A 23,267-nucleotide genomic window follows, 5' to 3' on the forward strand; every position below is an offset into this window, starting at 1 on the left:
TTGTCTTTATGGGAAAGAGAAGACAATGGACAACTGCAGTTTACCTCTTTATAAAACTCAAATAAGCAGTTGCATAAATGTACACAAGCTTTGGTCTGAGCCCCAGCATCACTGACGTCAACCAGATCCATAAAGGGAGCAGTGATGTACAATTGGTGGTCAGGTCACTTGACTAAAGATGCTCCAGCAAGCCAAACGGGCTTGTGTGGAGGCCAAGAAGTTGTTGGGTTAAGATCGCAGCAGCGAGACCAAAGTTCATGAACAGGCCGTGAAACACATGTTAACATCACTCCTTAAAATGAAAGTAGTCTTTAGCAGGGACCTGGACCACCATTAGAAAACAGATGAATATTCAAGAAAAATGAAAAACCTCTTGGTAATGACAAAGGTCAGTGCAAAAAAACAAAACATATGTTTAGACATAGTACATAACATAATATATAACTGAATGAATGGACAATATAAACAAGTTTGACTATCAGGTCCTTGTACAGTATATTATGGCTCAACTTCCATTTCTTAAGAACTTCTGCTCTGACACCTGTCAATGGCTCTAAAACATGGCTGTGCATATGGATAATTTTTAACTTGATTCGTGCACAACAGCGTAACACAGGGAACACTTATCCAGCTTACTATGTCATTGACACGTCTAAGAATAGAAATCACGATGTGCACATTCATGAATAGGAATTATAGGTAGAATTTATGTCATGGCCAGAGCTCATCCCCCCAAAAGCCTCTTTAAAGCAAATTACTGTCAATTGTTGAGCCACTAGATGGAGCTACTCTTCATAAATATTGTGACATGGATTTTTACTGAGTCAGTCTGTGCTGATAATGCTGATTTCATTCAGCCCCTCTGTTGAGTCTTACACTTCCACCTTATTTAGCCTCGATACATGCATGTATATAAACATGAAACAATATATTACTGCTGTGAAATCAAGTGACAGACAGATATAACACTGAAACTATTCCTTTGAAACTGACAGCATCCTAATGAATCAATTAAAACATTTAAATAAAAAGGCAGCAAGTACCCACAGAGTACCACTGCTACCTGCCTGGGGGGAAATGACCTGGCTGGGCTTCATGTGAATGAAACTAGCTTCAGCATTTACACCAGTGACATATTGCACCCTGTCTTTTCCGTGTTGCTGGTGTTTAGAACTTCTTTTGAAAGTTTGTATGACAAACTGCTTTGGTGTAACTTGGTTTAGTGGTCCTTTGTTATCTATTACTGACCTAAAGATGCAGTTAACAAACGATGTTATATTAACACTTACTCATTACATTTTGACACACTGTAAAGATGTGAGAGCCTGCTCACAATTGACCATAAATGCAGTTTGAATGTATAGGCTTTGGGTGCTTTAGCAAAGATGACCTTACTGTGCAGCCTCAAAAGCCCTTGGATTACAGTTGCTGCCCTCAGTACACTGCGATCAGGTTAAGACACTTTGTTGGAACAAACTGGGGATGCAGCAATGGTGAAACATGCAGCTGGTATTGTATCACCTTATTTCTGTGTAAATTTCTCATTACCATTCAATAGAGCTGACAACCAACTCTGGTCTGACACACCAACAAGAGCAGGTGAGTTAATACACTCACTTTTTGTGCAGCAAACAGTAACTGAGACAGCAGTTTCAAATACAAATTTGACACTTAGAAAAGATAACTGCCCTTGCAAAAAGGTGCAAGTATCACAGAAATCTGTACATATCAATGAAAAAGGAAAGTCCTTTCTCTCTCTCTTTCACACACGCACACGCACACACACACACACACACACACGTACATAAAACCCTTCGACACACCGAGTAGCTACTGGCCTTTCACCTCTTCGATGGCTTTGAAAACTAATCAAGCATTAACAGAGAGTCTGAATCGTAATCAGTAACACTTGAATGCTACTTCTTCAAAAGGTCACTGATTTGGGCAGCTGCTGTCCACCTGGAGGCATCCTGCAAAAGTCTGGGCTGGATCGGACCGACGGCACCCCTACTGCCAACTGTCCTGAGGGCCTGGAGTGGCCAGGGGGAGACCCGGTGTACAACAGTGGTGCTGGGAAAGCAGAGTGGTCCCTGGGGCCCCTAGAGAACGGCTTAGAGAAACCAGGCGAGGTGGCTCTGTGTGTGTCAGAACAGCTGGCAGCACTGCACTGGAAGGGAGTGAGCCTGTCAGCAAAACTAGGTGGAGGAGGAGGGATGATGGAGTCCCTCACCCAGCTGTCCTCTTCTTCGTATTCAGGCTCCTGAGGCAAACTGGGGAGAGCGGACAGCGAGGGAGGAACAGGAGAAGGCGAAGGAGGGATGAACACAGGAGGTGGAGGCAGAGGGTAAAGAGCAGGGTCATAGTCTCTGCCAATGGTATGTGGAGGCTTGCCGTGCATGCTGGGAACTTCTTCGGGCGTGGAGCCCAGCAGCCTCTCCAGGTAGCGGTCGTCTTCGTCAGCCTCAGAAAGGTTGTCATACTGGGAGGTGTTGGAGGGCCGTCGGTCTCCCACGGTCCCCGGGACGTAGAGAGAGACTGGGAACTTGGTTGGCTTTGGAGGCAGTCTGGGAGAGCAGGAGGAGGATGTGGTGAAGGCATGGGGAGGGGATGGCTTTGAGGGAAGTGTTTTTTTCTGTGTGAGGTCGAGAGATGTGGGTGGTTTTAGGCATGATTTTGGAGATGGTTTCATTTGAGTGACCAGTGGTGAGGCTGAGCGGGGGGAAGGGGAGCGGCGCTGGATCTCTAGACCAGTTCCCAGGCAGGGAGATTCGCTATCCAAAGGACTTTGGTCATTCTGCTCAGTGTAAAAGAGAGGTGGAGGTGGCAGATCAGGAAGGTCCATGATCTCAACCTCATCCTGCAGAGTAAGAGCATCCAAAGCAGGAGGCTCATAGGGTGGAGGCCAATCCACAGGGGTCTCTGGGCGTCCACACTGGCTCTCCTGTTTTCCCCCTTCTTTGGGCTGGCTAACATCTGGGAGAGACTCCTTCACCTCTCTGTCCAGCCCAGCACAGGGTTTGTCTGCTTGAGGAGGTAATGGAGGTGCTCTACATGGCCTTAAAGGAGTAGGAGTTCCTTGTGTGTGGACTACAACTGGGTCAGGTGAAGGCGAAGGGGGTGTTCTCGAGTCCTGGGGCTCTGCAGGAGATGGGGTCTGGTGTAGAGTGATGCTGTCTGTTTGAGGGGGGTCTGTACTGGGTTGGCTTTGGGGCTGCAGATTTATTTTGACCTCCAGAGGAGAGTCCGGCTGCAGAGGCAGAAGGAGAACTGGTCTCTCTTGCCCCAGAGGTTTCTTTGGCAGCTCCTCTGATTTGGCTGAAAAAGGAAATGGAGAATATAGAATTCATTGACAAAGGAAAAAAATGTAGGATGCATCAGACAAAGAGGCGAATGTAGCTTCCAAGAATACAAGAACAAATCTGCACCTGGAGGAGGCTGATCCAGCTTTTTACTGCGAAGCTCAGACATAGCAGACTGTAACTGTTCAACCACCACATCATCAGGCAGGAGGTAAGAAACAGCCAGCTGCTCCTGGAGAAACTCCCTCAGGTCCTCTAGCTGGAGCTTCAGCAGGCGCTCTGTTTGCACAACACATACACAAAACAATGAACTCATAGAATGGGGTATGCAAATCTATGAGGTTACATGGTCAGGTAACCTTTGGATACGGTGAACCACGAATAGAAATGACATCATTAAAGACAGTACTTCAACACAGGCCCAACTTTAAGACACCAAGTAAGGAAGAGGCCCGTCAAAAGACTTGTTTTGCAAGAATTCAACCAATGTCCTCAGGCAATGCTCATGCATCCAATGAAAAGTCAGCTTTCGATTCTTCTCCACAGCAACCAGCCACTTGCATTATGTAAGGCATCCAGTTAGGAGGCAGATGAGCGAGATACAGCATGCGATGTAATCCACACAGTAACACTCACTGGTACAGCAACAGCAGCTTTGTTTAGATCAGGACACGAAGCTGATACTCGTACTCACTCTTGTGTAACTTGAAGGTTGTATAAGCCATGGCATTTAGCAGCTTCTCTCCCTCCAATATGTAGATGTCCCATAAACGCAGGGTGAGGGTGAACGGGGTCTGTTATGTAAGACAAACGGCAGCAGAAAGTCAGGCTGATTAAAAAATAATAACACAAGCCAAGATGTGGTTCTGTGCTCAAAAATAAAAGCCCAGTGATATTCTGATCAATGCCACAATACATCTGGGACTAGAGAGATAGAGATGGAGCACGTTCCTGTTCTGTACGAAAACCAAATACTCACTCTGTCAATGAAGCACTGCAAAAACCATTTGGTGGTGTAAATCCCTGTAGTCATCTGCTCCTTGTCCTGTGGGACAAGAATTCATGAGAAATAGTTTCTATGAGGACACACTTCTCATTATCTGCTCTCGATAATAAATCACTCTTTCCTAATAGTTCTGACTCTTGGACTCACAGTAACATTCTGAACGTGCAAGCTTTGGCAACGTAAATTAATCAAATGATGAGAACTGACCTGAACAAATTGGCTGCAGCCCTTCTAAGCAATCAATTAGCTCCATGTCTCTTGGAAAGGATCAGCCACACAGATGTACTCTAACTTACCAGGTGTTTCTTCAGCTTTGGCAGCATTTTGGAGAGGATCAGCTCGTGGTGGGCCTGGAAACGCTGCAGCTTGGGAAATCCCGGGATGAAGAACCCTGGCACGGTGAAAAAAAAGAAATCAGAAGGCCATAAATGGTGTGTGGTAATGCTTGTGGTAATTATACTTATTAGTGAAAAAGTATTTCCCCTCTTAAAGGACTTGACATGACAAGGCCTGTGTTGACATGACAAGGTAAGCTCTTCAAGCTTAACATGTTACTCATTAATAAAAGGCCATTTGCAATAAAGACTTTATATGTGCATTTAGAATTTCGTGTACACCTTCAAAAATACTTAGCCCAGCACTGACTTCCCAATGAGAACCCTTGTGACATTTGATATGTTGAAACATTAATCAGGCAGAGTATTTTTTTTTTTTTTCTGTCTCCATTTCTTCCCATCTCTCACCGTGCATGGCATGCCTGCTGTTGGTTAGGAGCTGGGACAGAGCCCAGAAGGCATCTTCCTCATTCAGGTACATGAGCAAGATGGCAGCGATCTGACTCATCCCCTGGCAGTAGCTCACCTCCTGGGGGAACACAGGAGAAGACAGGTTCAATTAAAGAGAATGGGCAAATGAGAGGAATTATTCATAATTTAATAGTGCACACACAGGCAGCGGTGGGGGGGGGGGGCAGAGCACCTGAATGTCTGATGTGGTCTGAAGGCAGACGGTGGATGTGTGTGGTTATACTGCACATGAGAAGCTGCAGACTGTCTGTACATGCAGCTACAATATTATAAACACTTTTAGCAAAGGTTGTTCAAATATTTACTGGAGCCAAACACACAGTGCATTCTCAGTCATGCCATGTCTTCAACTTGAGTTACCGCCAATTTGACTCCATGATGATTCAATGATTTACACTGAACACATCGCCCCTGGCAAGCACAGATACACAAAACCTGACACACTTGGTATTTGTCCATATTAAGGCTGATTTATTGCGCAGCTAGAAGTGGACATTCCAATGTATCCTTTCAAGGAAATACAGTAAATATGATTAGGGTTTCACCGAGGATAAAGTACACATTCTCCACATTCTTCTCTACCATCACATAGGCAAAAGGACAAACACACCACCCCCCCTCGCTCTTTCTCTCTCACTCTCTCCTATTGACCCAGTTTCTTCTGAGCAGTGTGTGAGAAGAGGGGAAAAAGGAAAAAGGGAACAGCACATGCCCATTTCCTCTGGCTCCAACACCTCGAACACGCAGGAACTGACTACAGAGCCCAATCAGAAAAACAGACTTGGGTTGTGTTTGTGTGTGTGGAGATGTAATTTACTGGACATGAGTTTGGATGGCAGCGTTTCTATCTCTACCATGTGTGTTTATACAAGAATGAATACATACTGATTAATCTACATGCATCTGCTGCAATACAGGCTACAAACACACACGTACTGTATTTTAGTAAGTATGCACTGACACAGAAAATCCCTACTTGGTTGTAAAACCCATATTTTCCCCACCTGAGACAAACTATGACTTACAGCAGAGAAACTACAAAGGGACTTAAAAGAATATGCCAGGAATCACCATTATGTGTGACATCAGCATCCACAGCCGCATTTCAAACTAATTATACAACATCCGATTCCGAAACAGTCGGGACGCTGTGTGAAGCTTACATAAAACCTGACAATCCTTTTTGACATAAACTCCATTGAAAACAGTACAAAGACGATATATTTAATGTTTGACCTCATCAACTTCATTGATTCTTGTAAATAAATGTTCTGAATTTGATGCAGCAACACATTTCAATCAAATTGGGAGAGGAACAACTAAAGACTGAGAAAGTTGTGGAATGCTCCAAAAACAGCTGTTTGGATCATTCCACAGGTAAACAGGTTCATTGGTAACAGGTGATAGTATCATGATTGGGTATGAAAGGGGCATCCTGGAAAGGCTCAGTCATTCACAAGCAAGGATGGAGTGAGGTTCACCACTTAGTGAACACATGACTGTATAAAGGAGATTACTACATGGACTCAGGAAGACTTTGTGAAGCCGTTGTCAGTAAACAGTTTGTTTGCATTCTATTTTATTTACATTTTACACAGCATCCTAACTTTTTGGAATCTGGGCCTTGAAGCAAAGATTTACGATTATAAATGAATGTTACTCAAAACAATGAGCTGTCGTGAGAAAAGAGTACTTGAGGTGGACAAAGTGGCTCCGTTGCACTGTTTCCTTGGCTGCTAAACGACATGTCGTGTCAAAGGGGAACTTGGTGTAATGGTGAGCACTGAGTATGGCTGTGGGTTTACTAGTGGTCTGACTGTTACACTGTGTTGCTGTGCATTTAGTCAGAGCCACACTCATAAATAAAAGAACTCATCCAAGGCTCTAAAGAAGGACGACAACAGATGGGTTTTAAGTGCCTGGCCTGTTCGTGGCTGCGTGAAGCGAACTTGATGGACTTGCAGTTGTTGCGCCACTGGTGTGCTGTTTGTGCTGTGCAGCCAGTGTACACGAGACTTCTCCATATTATGCAACACACACACTTAGGTATGCACACATCTATACAATCTCACACAAAAACTTACTGTGTTGTAGACAGAGTACGCTGCTAATACGTGGAACAGTGCCTGTTGCCTAGAGAGGGAACAGAGAAAACATAAGTAAAAACGAGGATGTGGTTTCTTAGCAACAATCAAGCAAGCTGAGACAGTATGTTGGACTACAGTGGCGTGTATTCAATGAAAAATTCCCCAAGCTGACATGAGTAATGATTTCTCAACCACCTCGTCCTTAATTTGAGTTCATTAATCAGCAGACAGACTGAAAAAAGCTGCAAATATTTCTGGGAGAGGCTGACAAACCCTGACAGGCTAAGGTAAAATCTAAAGATATAAGTTTTCATCACATCATTTCTTCCAAAGCATGAGGCCTTGGATGTAGGGTGGGTGCTGCGTGGCTGATTACAGGCGGAGACGCAACTGTTTGCAGCTATAGTGTGTGTGTGTGTGGGTGAAAGTGTATGCGAGTGGAGCAGGGGCAGCAACAATCATAATGTAGACGAGGGAGGATGTCTCCCCTCCAGGCCTCTGTAGTAAATACATGTAGACAGTGACAGAGACAGGAAAGGAACTTTAAATAGCTGTCAGTGTTTCGCTGCGAGTGGGACAGCTGCTCACTTGCAGGGAAGGAGTGGGCAGCCAAGCAGGATGGAGCGGTGTTTTGGTCTGTTTGAGCACTCAGTCACACTCTCAGACAGTTTAACTGACAAGGACGAAGCAGTGGCTCTCACATTGTCAAACTCACAGCCGTCCCACAACAGGCATGTTCTGAAGCTTGTGTTTCATTTTCCCTTTTTATGTATTAGAGTCATATTGACGTGTTGTCTCAGATGTACACTCGATGTCAGTGCACATTTCTGTATGAATGCCATTTCCTGTGGGGCTTTGTGGGGCTTTGTGCGCTGACAGGAAGGCTAATAAAACACAGAGAGGAGGAAACCACCTTTTTGGTTTTATGTGTGTGTGTGTGTGTGGGGGGGGGGGGGGTCGGGCTGGCTCGAGGTCTAAGCCAGAGGTCACACCCTGTATGAGAGTTAGCAAGGGCAAACCTGAGCATGTGAGGTGCCAAAGAAAACCAAAACAAGACCTGAGGACATTCATATGACGAAAAAAGGTTTGAAGACGTTTGTTATGAAAGCTACTTAAACTGTGCTCTTAATTTACAGGCTAAAGGCCAGAGGAGTGTTGACATGATCCATCAGCAGTGTGTTTGCTTAGATAAACATCCAGAATAGGTACACATCACTCAAAGCTCCCAATGTGGCCCCTCTGTGTGTCAAAGCTGTAATAGCTTAAAGAAAGGAATGAAGAAATCATCACTGCATCAGTAGCATTCGCAGATGAATCGAAATAAAAGCCGCTCCACGCAGCTTTCTGTTGACTGAAGCTAAGAACTCACTTGACTCCAAAGCGGTCCATGAACATGATGTGGTTCCTGAAGGTTCTGTTGACGTCTAAGTCAATCTGTTTGATCTCTGTGGAGAAGCTTCGAGCCTGCTGCTTCATTTTCTGGAGCATAGAGGAAGGACAAGAGTGTTACAAAAACCACAAAACAGTCAGAATTGTCCCTTTCACAGGATCCACATTTTAAAGGAAGTGTGGTCACCTTGACGATTCTTACCTCATATTTCCCCTGGTTATCTTGCTTGACTTTCTCTATGTCCAAAAGCAAGGCCCACGCCTGGCCTCTCAGCTGCAGAGGGATGCCTTTATACACACGCTTCACCAGCTGAAAGGCATGCAACAGACATATGAACAGACATGAATAGAGACTCTCTAAACATAAAGAGACAGTCTTCACCACAACAACCAGAGCAAAGAGACAGGGAGTCACATCTAAAGGCATAAATGCTGCTTTAAAGGACACGGCATTATTGACTCTCTTGAACGACAAGGACTGATCACATGCACTTATGTATTTGCTTTGACAGTCTAGACCGGAGAGGAGGGAGGGATGAGGGAATGAGCTGAGGTTAAAAAGAGGAATGGAAAACCGATTATTAACAGAAAAGGAAACACTACATCACATAGTTGAGTAGAAAAATAGGGAAGCAAGGGCTAAATCAAGACAGCGTGTTGGTGTGTGAGCGCTTCACTGCTGAGTTACACACCTTTTCACTGTTCTTGTACTTATCCCAGTTCTTCACCATCTTCAGCCATTTCTCCACTCGCTCTATCTCCTGCTGCTTTTGCTGGGGAGAGGAAAGACGGACATGCATGTGGTCCACTGCCAATGTGAAAGTACGTAAATGTAACACATGTAAGGCCAAAACCTGATACCTTCTCTTCAAGCGCACTGGGTGTTGGCAGCTCTTCCTCACTGTAGCAGAATTTAGGAAATACACAACAATTTATCAGAAATATGGACATGGAGGGGTTCGTGAATATGTTTAGCACTAATGTGAGACATCATCATAATGTGCGAAAGATGAAAGGAAGTGGGGAAGAAACAGACTAGAGTTCAAACCACTACAAGGAAGATGTCAGAGTTTTAAGCCGTGCAACTTACTGCAGGAAGCCGAAGCGGTCAGTGACCTTATAGATGCTATAGTCAGCATCCTCCCATGGGTCAATTCTGACACCCTCCTGCCTGCCCTGAAACACCAACACACCACAAAGCCTGATTAGAAACAACTGCACGCAAAATGAGCAATTAAAACAACTGAAACAGGCCAAACCTTTCCTGTGTTGCTTGTCCTCTGTATGTCACGTGGTTCTCTCATTTGAAAGTGTTTTAACCCCCACTTGTGAACTACACGTGCAGCCTTCACAGTTACTGTGTCATTAATTGATCCTTCTGAGTAATCGCACTTTCACAGTCAGTTGGTTACAAATCTATTCTTCACACATGCTGGCGCCACTCAAGGCCTCTCTAAACAAGACAGACCATCGGCTATGCTTTGATGCTTCAGATACGCCTTGACTGCCTTTCTTTGAGGGAGTCTTATTTCTTTTTTTAGGTGATGTCTTAGGCTGGACTTGCAGTTCCTGAAATTTGGCAGTGTTTGAAATCGGTCCCACAGAAAAGCTGGTTGGTGCCTGAGTATTGTCAGTGGCCACACACACTTACCTTGTCATATTTAGTGATGATTTCAGCGCGTTCCTCTGCTATCAATGTGTCTATGTCCTTCTTCATGTCCGAATCTGGAAGGAAGCAGACAAAAATGTCAACCATCAGAAGTGGCACAGACCACGTCAACGTGAAGTTTGGAGATTTACTGCTGGTTGTTTGGTGTGGAATACGGAGAGGTGACCACACACATTTAGGCTATTCCTCAGCATAAAATGGATACATTTTTTTTTTAATGTCATACAAAATAGCGAAACATTTTTGACTTGCCTGTAAGGCTGTATAAATAGTTCAGAAACAAACAGTTGAAGTTTTGAAGCGAGAGATTCGGCCACACTAATATTATTAGTATTAAACTATTTGTAGAAATAGATTCCAGTGGGGGCTGCATAGGATTGTGTCCGACTTGTGCGGTCCAATTTCCAATAACTAACAGGGTGTTGTAAAGTCCATAAGTCAACATTTATTGAAAAAACATTATTATAATCTCCAAAATTCACGACATGTTTTCATCCAAAGAAATTCTCCTTCAGTCCATATTTGTTGGTGTTTAACCTTTCAAAAACAACATTTCACTGAGGGCAACAAACTGCTCGCTCTCCCACCGCTGCACAAAAAGGGGGACGTGTACCTGTATTAACAGGGTGGTCTATTAGCTAAAAAGTCTAAAGGTGCGACTATTATTTCATCACTATTTTATGCCGTTGTTGAATTATCCTGCTGCCAACGTGCATTGATGCTGAGGAAACCGATGAGTTAAATTCATTGAAGAAAGTTTATTTACTTTGGAAAACCTCAACAGAAGCTTTGAATGTTGTTGTTGTTGTTGAATGTCTTGCCTGTGCAGGGAGGATACAGTCTGACTGGACCTACAGATGGTCCTGTGAATACTCATTTGTTGAGAAGGGTTCAATTATGTCTACCATAATACCCGGGGGTATTTGTAGGGCACAGAACACGCATCATTTGAGGTGGTGAAACCACAGTCAACTTAAATATTTAGATGAAAAAGACCACACACATGCTGTTGCTCCTTTTCATACATCTCTCCATCAAATGAAGTTAATACTACTGACTTGCTTTCTTACTTATTACCAAATCCCCCAAAGGAACAGTTTCATATCTGAAACAAAAATAATAATAATTAAAATACAAATATGACACAACAACCGTCAATGCCTGGATTATGCTAATGCTGTATACCATATCATGGGGTGATACGGATTATATCATGTTTTGAGTCTTTAAAAATCAACTTTGCATGTAACATGCTGGAGACTATAAGGAGGCAGAGTGTGAAGACACAAACCACAGGGCTATCGGCAACTTCCTGTTCATGTGCCTTGAACTTCGGAGGACAAAACAGTTGATGCCATGTCATCAGAGTTCACAGATTCACAGTGCGAAGTTATTAATACAGTACACTGAACAATACTTGGTTACTACAAATAATACTGACAACATTCAAAAGTGTATTTTGCATATCACTGGGGATTGAACTCGATACTCTAAACATGCAAGCTACTGTTCTGATCTTAGACCTGATTTTATAGCATGTATGTTACATCTGACTGTCTACTGGCTGTTCCTCAACTTCTTCAACATAAGTCTATATTTCAGTTGTAAATTGAATTTATGTGTCTGATAAGGGCAGCTCAGGTCAGACTGTGAGTGGATCAGAGAGTAGCCTGAACCCCTAAACGTCTTCCTTCTGCATAAATATGGTGTAAAGCAGCCCAATAATGCTCTGCTGTTACTGTAGGCTCAGGCGGATTTATAGCATGCATATTAAGCATGTAAATTTAGATCTGTGTGTCATTCCAAGCGTATTTAAGGGTCTGTCCCATGCAGACAGTCAAAGTAGACCAGTAGGTCACAGAAGGCATGAGTGAAGTGTGACACGGAGGGACAGTCATGGGACCTTACACCTCTCTGAATGTGTGTACATGTATGTAGTTATGTGTGTCTCCCCCTGTGTGCACACAGGTACACTACTGCTAACTCACAATACTCAAGAAGCAAGAAAGTGACAGACTGGTCTGAGCCAGTGAGGAAAGATAACTGCATCCAGAGCTGTTGGTGAAGCCAGAACTCCAATGCCCCTGGAGCCTCACCCCCTCCCTTTCTCTCACAGTATAACCCCTGCCTGACCCCGGTCTGCCCCTCTAAGCCTGCCTCTAGCCTTCCCTGGCCTGATGTGTTCTGGCAGTGGGCTCAGCTGTTAAACAGTTGTCAGGGCTGAATAATCGCCCGATAGAGAACAGCTTCACCACTCGTTTGCCAGGTCGGCATCTCACCGTGATGCTTGGATATGTAGAATATGCCAGTTATGCCCATCAGCCACGGTGGATGAGAGGAGATAAAAGAAACAGACATAAACCCAGACCAGCAGCACCCTTTGAAAGCACTGTAGGCATTAAAGCATCAGGATTAAGGATCAGCTACTATCTGGTGTTTATTTTGAGGAACAAGTTAGACAAGAAGGCCTTTGTTGTGTTGCAACCTTAAATGCTGTCATGAGACAGACACCCAAGTTAAGAAAATGAAAATGAAAGTCTTTGAAAAGACAAGAAAGGGAATAGAGGTATTTAAGTGCTTCTTTAACAGAGATCTAAATGGTTTATAAATGTAGGGTGAGATACAGCATTTTAAACAAAACAAGTTTTCAACAGTCCAAAACCAACATGATCTACAGACGAGCCTATCGCGATAAACGCCGTGCACTGAGGGATACTTTCGCTGACAGCATGTGTAGCGAGCGGAGGCCTCAGGCAGTATGTATGTCTGGCATGACTTGCAGCAACAGGTGTGAAAGCACCTGCCCCCTCACACAAAGACCCTTTAACTCTTCCCTTGAGACCCTGACGCCCTGTGCTGACTAGGACATGTTTTGTCTGAAGCGATGTGACATTTTCCCGGCATAATTTACAACTTGGTGGCAGAGCAGCAGGCACAGTACACTGACAGATAAGTAAAGTGGGAAGGTTGAAGGGCATCAAATTTCAAGACATATACGTTTACGTTTGTTCAAAAAATCACCTTTGTTTTGGTTCAGATGAGCTCTTTCCATATATTTCCACACACAACATTTACACAATGGGCAACCGAGGAAGCCAAACTGAAACTATAATTGGCCCTCATTCATTTCACTGCAGTTATTTTTTAGATTAAACACAGCAGCACATGAACACCCAGGTTGTACAATGATGACCCACACTATTAATTCAATTAGCAATGATTTTTCGGTAAGTAGTTTATGCAGCTTCACATGGTGTTAAAGTTTAATGACATGCATTTAAACACAAACCTAAACTGGACACGGGTTTAAATACATGGTTAATTTTGCCTCTGTCTCACTTACAGTCAGGACTTATCATTTAGGATGTCATCATTGATGAGTATTTCCTTTTCATCAGGAACCAAGTCCCTCAACCACATCCTCCTGATCTCCAAAACCCCAGCATCCAGTCTTCATTAAACCAACAGCTGAGTCTCTTGTCTAACAGGTGGTCAGTGAAACCAGACCACTGAACAAATGGCCTCTGCTGTTTTATTCTTTCCTTTTTTACAATTTCCCTTTTCTCATCCATCTCAGGTCAAACTATATCAGGTTTTTTGAGGTGTCAGCAAATTTTTCTGAACAGCTGAGTAAGCTGTGTGCATGGTGCTTCCATTAACATGTCTCTAACCTCGTCTAAGGCACTGTATATGATATGATCAGGGAAAAACGCCTGCCCAGCACGTTACATGCAGGCTACATTTAAAAGGCTCCAGTGTTAAGGTACAAAGAAGAAATGAACAGTAATTTTTTTGCATGTTGTTGCCCTCTCCTGTGGTGGTGGTGATTATGTATAAACAGATAATGAATGACAATAAAATATAAAACATGTTTTCATAAGAGAATTTATATTTGTTGGCTAAAACTGTACATTAATATACACATTAAAAATGTCCTTATATCTGCTTGCTTCATGTTAATCGTGGGAACTAAAGTGAATCATTACAGCAAAAAGGGTTTTGTTAGCAAATGGATACCAGGCAAAACCAATATTTAGGTCTGTGTTCATGCTACAGATTGTCATTATCATGAAATAACCTCTCATTTTCTTTTCCTGGCTACAATTCTCATTTCACAGATGAATAAAAAAGCCAAGACAAGACATGGCCACAAATGACCTACAAGAGTTGTGATATATAATCTAAGTAAAACATGCTAAGGCTCAGGAGCGGCCTTGAAGTTGGTTGTGGATTAAAACAGAGGTGTTTTTCTTTTGAGGTGCATGTGGGGGATTGTGAGCTGTTTTTAAATCACTGTCTACTAAGTAAATTGGTGTAAAAGGTCTGTTATGCTTCATCTTTAGATCCCTGCTGCTTATTTCCTGTGTTGTGTCTCCAGACTGCTGATAGTATTGTGGTGGGGTCAGGAAGAAAAGGAAACCAGTGACCACCACTCCTTCAACAACAGGTTCAATGAGAACTGCAAAGAGTGCGACAGCAAAATCCTCCAACCAAGGAAAACCCTTCTACCAACAAAGCCTCAAATTATCCAGACTTTGTTTCTGTAGTCAGCAGGAAAGACATGAGTAACACCACGAGGTGGTCAGTTCACATTAACACCACTGGTATTTTGGTTGTGAATCACCAACAAAGCTGAGGCCGTCCTCAAATGGCACTCTGTCAAAAGCATTACATCTTGATGCTAGTTCAAAGAAATTTACTCAGAACTGTACTTTTCAAGTGGTGACTAGAAAGGTGGCCAGCTGTGGTGGGGATCAGGGTGTCAAACAGATGGAAGCCAGAGGAGAAAAGTGAGTAAGCAGCGGAGAAGGTCACAGAGTGGGAGACAAATCATGCAAACACAGTGAAACATCACACCTGGAGGAGCTGGGAGTGATGTGCTGAGATACAACAGGACACAGTGACACATTTGAATCAATTCAGACATGTTTAAAATGTGGGCAGAATTAGGCAGATGTGGTCTGAAAGTGGTGAGTGGGGGTGTTCAGACAGTGGGCTAAAATTTCAGATAGCTAAAGACACTGAATATGCAGTGAAAAAACGAAAAAAAAAAAACCCCCACTAAATTCTGATTACCTGGTTGCTCTACAGGATACAAGGCTTTGAGCCTGGGTGACATCATTTCCTGTTATGACATAGGGCTCTAAATCGAGCTTGCCTATACAGGTTCTCTGCACTGTCGTAACCACAAACAGCCTCCTAAGCTTTCTGAATCAAATCCAGCTATTAACATGGTTTTAAACAGAAACGCAGCGGTCAAAACTTCCTTCAAAAACTTAACACCAAAATTTCCTATCTCTAAATGTCTTCCGTCTTTGTGACCCACGTGTCCATGTGTCACGGAGAAAGCCATACATAATCAGACTTTCATGAGCCAGAATTTATTAGGGCAAGTCATTTTATTACAGAGACTTACAGGGAGTAAAGCTGTGAGTCTGCATGGAAACCCAAAAGGCCATTTATTCCTGTCGTCAAGCTTCTTAAGATAAATGAGCCTTTTTCTAACAAAATTAGAAAAATACTATATTTATAAGCAGTTAACTCATTATCATCAGTTTACTGAAAATCAAAACAAGACATTTGAGGACATCATCTTGCGCTTTGAGAAACACTGATGAATATTTTTCACCATTTTTGGACATTTCACAAACCAAACAATTAATTGATTAATCAAGGAAATAATAGAATAACTGATGATGAAAATATTTGTTAGACTGAAATTAACATGTTGTGCTGTATTTGTTTACCAAATTTTACTGGGATGATAACGCGCAAGTCCTATTTTACATACAGCTCTACATTTCCTTGATCCACAATCATCTCTCTTTTGGCTTATACTCAATCTTAATCTGAGTTGCAGTCAGATTTGAGGCAGAAGATTATACAAAAGCAAAGTCAGAATGAAATCTTTGAGATTAGAAGGAGTGTGGCATAGTCAAATAACTGTAAGAGCCTGGAAACTCTGAGTGCAGCGAGCTACACCGGACTGATGATAGGTTAGGTAAGGGGTGTGTATTTACAGTATGTGTGCATCAGTGGGCAAGCATCCTGAACTGAAACTTTTAAATGAAACTGCATCAGGGTGTGCAAAGTTAACCAAAAGAACAAAGGAGAGATAGAAGTTACACTGAAGTTACTGAGTTACAGACTTGTTTCCACCCGACTTGCAGATGTTGCATTGAAACCCTAAGAAACAGATTTATCAAATTCTCACTGCAATTTTTTCAGCATCTCCTTCATGGCTGGCACTCAAACCCTCCTCCAGACTGCTGATAGCGTGACGAAGGAGAGGACGACAGATGCTTAGCTCTCTTTACCACTGAATGATTAGTCAATGCTGCGTGGTCAGCCAAAGGACGCTCTGGCTCTGAGATCAGACAAGCTCGGGCCATGCACTCACTCAACCTGGTTAACCTCGCAGAGCATACTCCCATACCGTGCCTCTCCTATTATGCATCTGTGTCATTTATTATCAGCGTGTATTATGAACCATCATCTGTCCTGCACATGCTTAGATGACCCTAGGGTCTGAAATTACCACTCACCAAGTACAATACGCATGTCAGAAAATACCATCTTATTTTGATGATTCATAAACGGACCAACCAGACAACAGACCAACATTATCACATGCCCCTCACTTGTGTGGTTGAATCCTTCCAGTATACCCAAATCCCAAATGTGATAGCACAGTGTTATGGTAACGTTAAGATAACACACATTAAATTGACTTCTTTTGCAACCATGGCTGTTTTGTACACTGCACTCATTACAAATACAATCTATAGCAATGAACTTCAAAGAACGTCTTGTAATGCACGCTGTGCTGTTGTTACATTAGCTTAAAGCCTCAGGCTCATGGTGATTGTGGAGAACAAGCATATCATTCCAGTACCGAAAAGGAAGGAGGCTAACAAGCGACCACATGGCTCCAATTTCCACATGAAGAAGTCTGAAGTCCCAGATGGCTTCAGAGCTCCAGTTTTTAATGGGTGTCAGACACACAGTGTGCATGTAGGCATGCATGTCCAAAAGAAGCAGAAAATAGCAGAGAGAGAAGCTGGATCATTGTAAGAGGTGTTTACTCTTTAAGTCGGGGAAAGGTGGCTGCAAGGACTGAATCAGAGATTTTTTATCTGAGTAACAGATTTCTTGGTGCTCAACTGTATCAAGGATAAAGTAGCTCCTGGTCCAGGTTCACATATTCCTGTACTGACTGCAGTCAAACTCACCCCTCAGGAACTAAGAATATCACAAAGTCACCGAACAGGAAATCCTCACAGGCTGGTACGAGATGTTCAACAGCCGCCTCTTTCTTTACAGGGAGGTATGGACTCCAGATGGAGCTTCAGAGACACGGCAGAGCTGCGCACACTCAATAAGTTAACTGTAGGCTCAAGGCACATGTATAAGCCGGTATGAGTGAAGTGTACAAAATTATTAGTAAATTGTATACGAAACACGTTCTACTAATAGGTTTTATCTTGTCTGCTGTAATGATCAATCGCTACATACGCAACACTATACCCAGAGACTCCAATACCTTCACCCTCCAGACATATAGCAAGGGCGCAAATGTACAGATGCAAAAACCCCAAGATACCAAATGTGTTTTGCAGGTGTTGTGGTGCATGGACAATGGCCAATTGTTTACCCTTTCCCCAGTAGTTCCTCTCAGAACTTATATATAGTTGCTATTCACTTACAGCAAAGCATGGCAAAAAAGTGTCTTAATTAAATCTAGTCCTGACTGGCTTTAAGAGACCACTGAGACCACAGAAACTAGGCAATCAACTTAAGAACAGTGAGAAGAGTGATCTTACATTAGGCCAATGAGAAAATACTGCTGGTAAACCTTGATGACCAGCCACAGAGTCTCCTCAACAACAGATTCCTTGTCCTTCTTGCTGTCTGAGCCTCTCTTTCCTCCGTTCCCTCTGATTCTTTTGTATGGCTGTAGTGTTTGTGTTTTTGCATAGAAAATAGCAGCGACACAGAGACTGTGTGACCCAGGGGCAAAACATCCAGAGCACAGGGGCTGGGGAAAAGCACAAGGCTCAGAATAGCTTGTTGTTCCCAAGGGGCTTTTCTGTCCTGCTCCGCTCTGTACTACCACTGTCACTCTGCCTTATCGGTTTTTCCAAAGTTGAACACACAGAACAAAGATTCACCACCAACACTCACCCATCCCAACCAACTGTACCTAACCTTTTCCCCATCTTAACAGAGGAAATAGCATGCTGGAGTCTGAGGAAGGGGGCTCTCTATTACCCTGCCTCTGACCCTGCCTGGGAACTGCCTCTGCCCTTGCTGCTATCTCCCTGCTACCTGGGGTGGGGGCTGGGGGGCTGGAGTAGCAGGCCAGCCAGCCAGCCCTCGTTTCCCAGAGTGGCAGCACTTTTTCGAGGGGTGGTATGAAGAGGACAGGAATGTCAAGGGAACAGTATTCATAAACACAAAACCACAGGACCCTGCTGAGAAAGCCACATTCTCATAAATGGATCCTCTTCCTAGCTAGGATAGGGTTATAAGACTAGCAGTGAAGCCAGAGGAGAGCTCTCACCCAGAGTATAAGGCAACAGTGCTATTACTTCATAAAAGCTTTTTAAACTTATATTTAAATATGATGTTGAACAATCAATAATGCATGGTTAAAAAATGCACAAGGGGAATACACAAAGTTTAAGGAAGTTATGCAACCTCACACTGACTGTCATGCTATTTTTAAATTCCATCTTGTATCTAACCATTTTCTGAAATATCATTAAAAGCTCCACACATCTTTCTGCAATACAGTCCTCCTTCACTGCGCCTGATGATCAATAAGCTCAGGACAACATGACATCTGATGCGCACTGTTTGTCTACTAGTATAGACCCCGCACCACAACACAGCAAAGCGCTTGTTTTTACAAGGCCAAACCAATTAAATAATTCAACGAGGTCAGCACATACAAGCGTGTAACCCAATGAGTAAGGCCCAACCAGGACTCAAGACAGCTGCTCTCGAGTCAGAGGCTAAGCAGAAATCATGCTATGCCTCAATGATGTACACACCACTGGCGATTTGGCTATCATAGTCTTCATGTTCAAATTATGTTTGCAAGCACAGAAACACAGGATTAAAGTACATAAGAGGGGAGCGGCCTGGAGAGAAACTGTAATTCCATCATGTTTGTAACAACAGAGAGAGGTGAAGTATTTGGAGCAAAAACATATCTGAAGCAACATCTAAAAAAGACACAAACTGGAGACAATCATAGAGGGGAAATTCCAAGACAGCCCAATTTAGCCTTTATACAAATGCCAAAAGACAAACAACTATTTGGGCTATTATCCCAAAGAGCTATCACTCATCTCCTCAGTAGTGGAGCTATTTTCAGCCTGAGTGACAGTCTACAATCTCAACACAAGTGTGACCTTAATTACACTACCGACAGAGAGTGTGGGGAATAGGTTTGGCTAATTTATAGACAAACTCAGCTCATGCAAATTTCACTCTGGTTTCTGGCAGAGCCCAAATGTTACAGACCAACACATGAATGTGCAGGATTATTAGCCCTTTGTGTGGCAAGTAGGGCTGCAACTACTGACTATTTTCACTGTCAATTAATTTGTCATTTAATTGATTAACTGATTACTATTTCACCAGTGAAATGTAAGAAAAAGTGAAACCTGCTGATCACAGTTTCCCAGATACCAAGGTGGCATCTTCAAATTGCTTGTTTTGTCTCACCAACAGTTCAAACACAAAGGGACTCAAACTTCAATGATGTAAAAAAGAGCAACAATTTCATATTTCTTTTTTTTTTTTTAATACTTAAATCTTCTGTTGACTAATTGATTATGTGTTTAATCACTTCAGCACTCATAGGAATTGTGAACAGCTACAAGAAGGGCATTGATATACTCTGTACATGTTCTGTATGAGTATCCTATTAATATATATACAAATAGTGATGATCATCATCATCTGTGGGAATAACTAGACACAGTATTAGTTCAGAAACGTCATGAGGCTTGTCATGGGTTCAAATCTGCCTTTCTGTGTGGACTTTGCGTGCAGTGTCCGTGAGTGTTTCCTCCCACAGACCAAACCACATGCAGGTCTGTTGAACTGGAAACTTCAAACAGCATGTAGGTGTGACTGTGAGTGTGACCATGTTCCTGTAACAGATTGACGGACTCTCCAGGGTTCACGCATGATTATTGCCTCGTGTGTACTGACATAGGCTCCAGAACCTTGTCACCCTGACCATAATAAGGTTGGAATATGGACACTGGGTATATTTCCAAGACATCTCAAAAGACAACACTGAAACTCTGAACAGGCATTTCATGAGTCACACAGTAGGGTTAAAGCCTCTCTGTCTTCTTCATGTTGGGCAAAATGCTTCACTATCTGGTGCGTTTTATGACACTGGTGCATTTGTAGGCCTTTGACATCTATCATAATGCCGCCATTCAGCCCAACAAAAAGGCTATTGATGCCTCTTGACTGAAATAATATTAGCACAAAAGAATACAATGAAGGCTGCTGAGCGAAGAGAGACATAAGAGAGAACCAGAGGTGGACATTAAATTTGCTGAGAATGAGACATTGAGATTTAGTGATGAGGAAACTATTAACTGAATTCAAATTGTGTATTTCTCAAGAAGAGTTTTGTTAACCAAACTATACCTTAATATTTCTTTCAGAGAAATATTATATCAATGACCTTTGATGCCTCAACGTGAGATAACTTACAGTAGAAAAAAATTAAAAAGACTTAAATCACCAAACTCTGAGACACCTAAAAAAAGGCAAATGCTGCAGACTGAGGCCCATTCATGGGAATAAAAACAAGAAAAGGGCTCACATGCTCTGCCTCACACGTGGCTCATATCCTGTTGGCATCAGAGAGGGCAGTCACATCATTGTTCAAGAGCACATTCAAGTGCCTGAACGCTTTCAACAAATAAAAATTCAGTTCACACCCTTTTCTGAAAGTTAACATTTTTCTTTAATTTGGCAATGGAGACTCCCGTATATTAGACCACTATCTTTGAAATGCCCTCATTGTAAATTGGTATCACAGTAAAACTGACAATTGGTCGACTCACTGGGAGTTGAGCTATCAACCTTTTTTTAACATATCTAAAAAGTTTCCTGTTTGAATAGACATCAGAAATTAAACTATCTGACACCAGCAGGAATACAGAGCAGAGAGAGGGACACTATGACAGAAAAACAAATGCTGAAGGATGGGAAAGGGAGGCTCACATGTTACTCACCACACAGAAGCACAGCAGTGCTGTTACCTTTGCAACATGGGGCTTTCTCCTCAAACAAGTGTCACCACTCAATGTGACACGCACACCAAAGGCAGAACACAGCAGCAATAGAAAATACTAAATCCTCCATGTCTGGCTAAGCTACAGGCTTGTGGATGAGTACACATGCATGTAAGCAAGGAAAAAAAAGACCTTGTTGTTATCAAAAACTTCTAATGAAATTTAATGAGATTATTAGATCCTATGCATCCATAAGCACATGACTGCAAACATGCATGACCACAAACACATGATAACTCATTCACAAAAATATTATCTGGCTCCTGCAACTTCACTCACATGCCTTCACACACACAATGTGGTCTGCCCATTAATGACAGTGCATATTTAAAATGTGGGGAAATGACAGGAAGCAATGTGCATCTGCTCCATTACATTGACAAACAAAAACACAATGGGGGGGGATAATAAAACAATGACCACCAGACATCTGGCAGAGGATGACAACTAAATCCCGTTGGAGATCTTTCACTCAGACTGTCTGTAACCTCCCCCACTACATGCATGAACCAGTGAGACGCCCAGTTAACCTTCCAAAGGGGGCCACGCATGGCATGACATGACATACAGACCAGTAACTGGCCTACTTCTGGACGCTGGAGCATCTGTGGTCTGTGTAGTGGACTGTGTGGGGTAAAATCCCCAATGGTGAGAGCTATGTCTCCTTTTAGAATAAATGCATAACTGGGTATCTCGATCATACGCTCAGTTCCTGATTTTGACACTTCTCATACCTGCCATGAGAACATCAATCAAAATGCGGAACTAGATGCCAAGACTGAGAACAAGATTGAGAATTGACTTCAGACATCTCACCCAAACAGGAAACACAGACTGCTTGTTGGAGTGGATGACCAGAAAATTAAGGACAGAAAAGCAGACCCCATCATGAGCACATTTCTCGCCATCCTTGCTCGGGGTGGAAAGCCCGTGAAGAGTGATGCAAAATCAGAAATTCCCCGAGAGAAGCGCTCATTCACGGTCCTTACCACAGAGGCTTTGTTTGGCTAACCATTTACTCTTGCATTACAACGCATCTGTTCCTAGAATAGGAACCAGCATTAATCTCCATTTCTATAAATCACGTGTAACGTTACGGGGGAGCACAATAACTTAACGTTATCCACAGCTGTACACGCGCGACAAGCGCTTACAACCAGCAAGCACGGCTTCCTTTATTGGTTTGTAGTGGTTTAGGCAAGTTGTAAAAACACAAAAGGACCAGATAAAGAGATCTAGGCGTCACGTCTTTGGTGGCCACCCACATACTGCCGTTCCCAGCGCTAAAAAACTGTAAAGTGAGTGAAAAGTAAACAGTGTGCTGGAGACGGTAACGTTGAGTACTAGCAAACGTCGTCGCTGCTTACCTTCCCTTCTTCTGCTGCGCTGCACCTACAAGTAGAAACTAAATCCACTATTCTCATTCTCTCCCTCGCTGTCCAGGGGAGCCGTCACCCAAATACTGTCACTGTGCCGACGACTTGTCCCCGACTGTCGACGAGCTTCGCTGTAATGGATGCTGGTCAGACGGACTCAGCCCCCAGCACAGCTCCACATGTCGCGAGCTGGCTGCAGCTGCTGGCGGACGGCACGCCAATGACAGTACGACGCACGCGCACGAGCAAGAGCGCGAGGCGCGCCTGTGACCGACCGAAAGTTTTAACAGAACATGGTTTCG

The 23,267-nt window shown here is 43.1% G+C and overlaps 1 protein-coding gene across 1 annotated transcript; it reads right to left on the bottom strand.

The window, feature by feature from the left end:
- Positions 1 to 34: 34 nt before the first annotated feature.
- Positions 35 to 23,241, bottom strand: LOC143321994 (uncharacterized). Its single transcript, XM_076732817.1, has 14 exons — positions 22,957 to 23,241; positions 10,239 to 10,312; positions 9,678 to 9,763; positions 9,449 to 9,488; positions 9,280 to 9,360; positions 8,790 to 8,897; positions 8,568 to 8,677; positions 7,196 to 7,244; positions 5,049 to 5,169; positions 4,602 to 4,696; positions 4,279 to 4,344; positions 3,994 to 4,093; positions 3,426 to 3,578; positions 35 to 3,315 (listed from the first exon to the last, which is right to left on the bottom strand). The coding sequence occupies exons 2-14, from the start codon at positions 10,302 to 10,304 to the stop codon at positions 1,925 to 1,927; spliced, it is 2,466 nt and encodes an 821-aa protein (XP_076588932.1). The 5' UTR covers positions 10,305 to 10,312; positions 22,957 to 23,241; the 3' UTR covers positions 35 to 1,924.
- Between the last annotated feature and the right edge of the window lie 26 nt (positions 23,242 to 23,267).

The sequence above is a fragment of the Chaetodon auriga genome, chromosome 6 (assembly GCF_051107435.1).
Source record: "Chaetodon auriga isolate fChaAug3 chromosome 6, fChaAug3.hap1, whole genome shotgun sequence".
Taxonomy (NCBI): Eukaryota; Metazoa; Chordata; class Actinopteri; order Chaetodontiformes; family Chaetodontidae; genus Chaetodon; species Chaetodon auriga.

Bases quoted from the DNA above. Each gene is read 5' to 3' on its own strand.
- LOC143321994 (XM_076732817.1), bottom strand. From the start codon at position 10,304: ATGAAGAAGGACATAGACACATTGATAGCAGAGGAACGCGCTGAAATC. The intron at 9,764-10,238 runs GTAAGTGTGTGT...TTGGTGTTTCAG, and splicing joins TCATCACTAAATATGACAAG to GGCAGGCAGGAGGGTGTCAG. The intron at 4,345-4,601 runs GTAAGTTAGAGT...CTTGTCCCACAG, and splicing joins CAAAGCTGAAGAAACACCTG to GACAAGGAGCAGATGACTAC.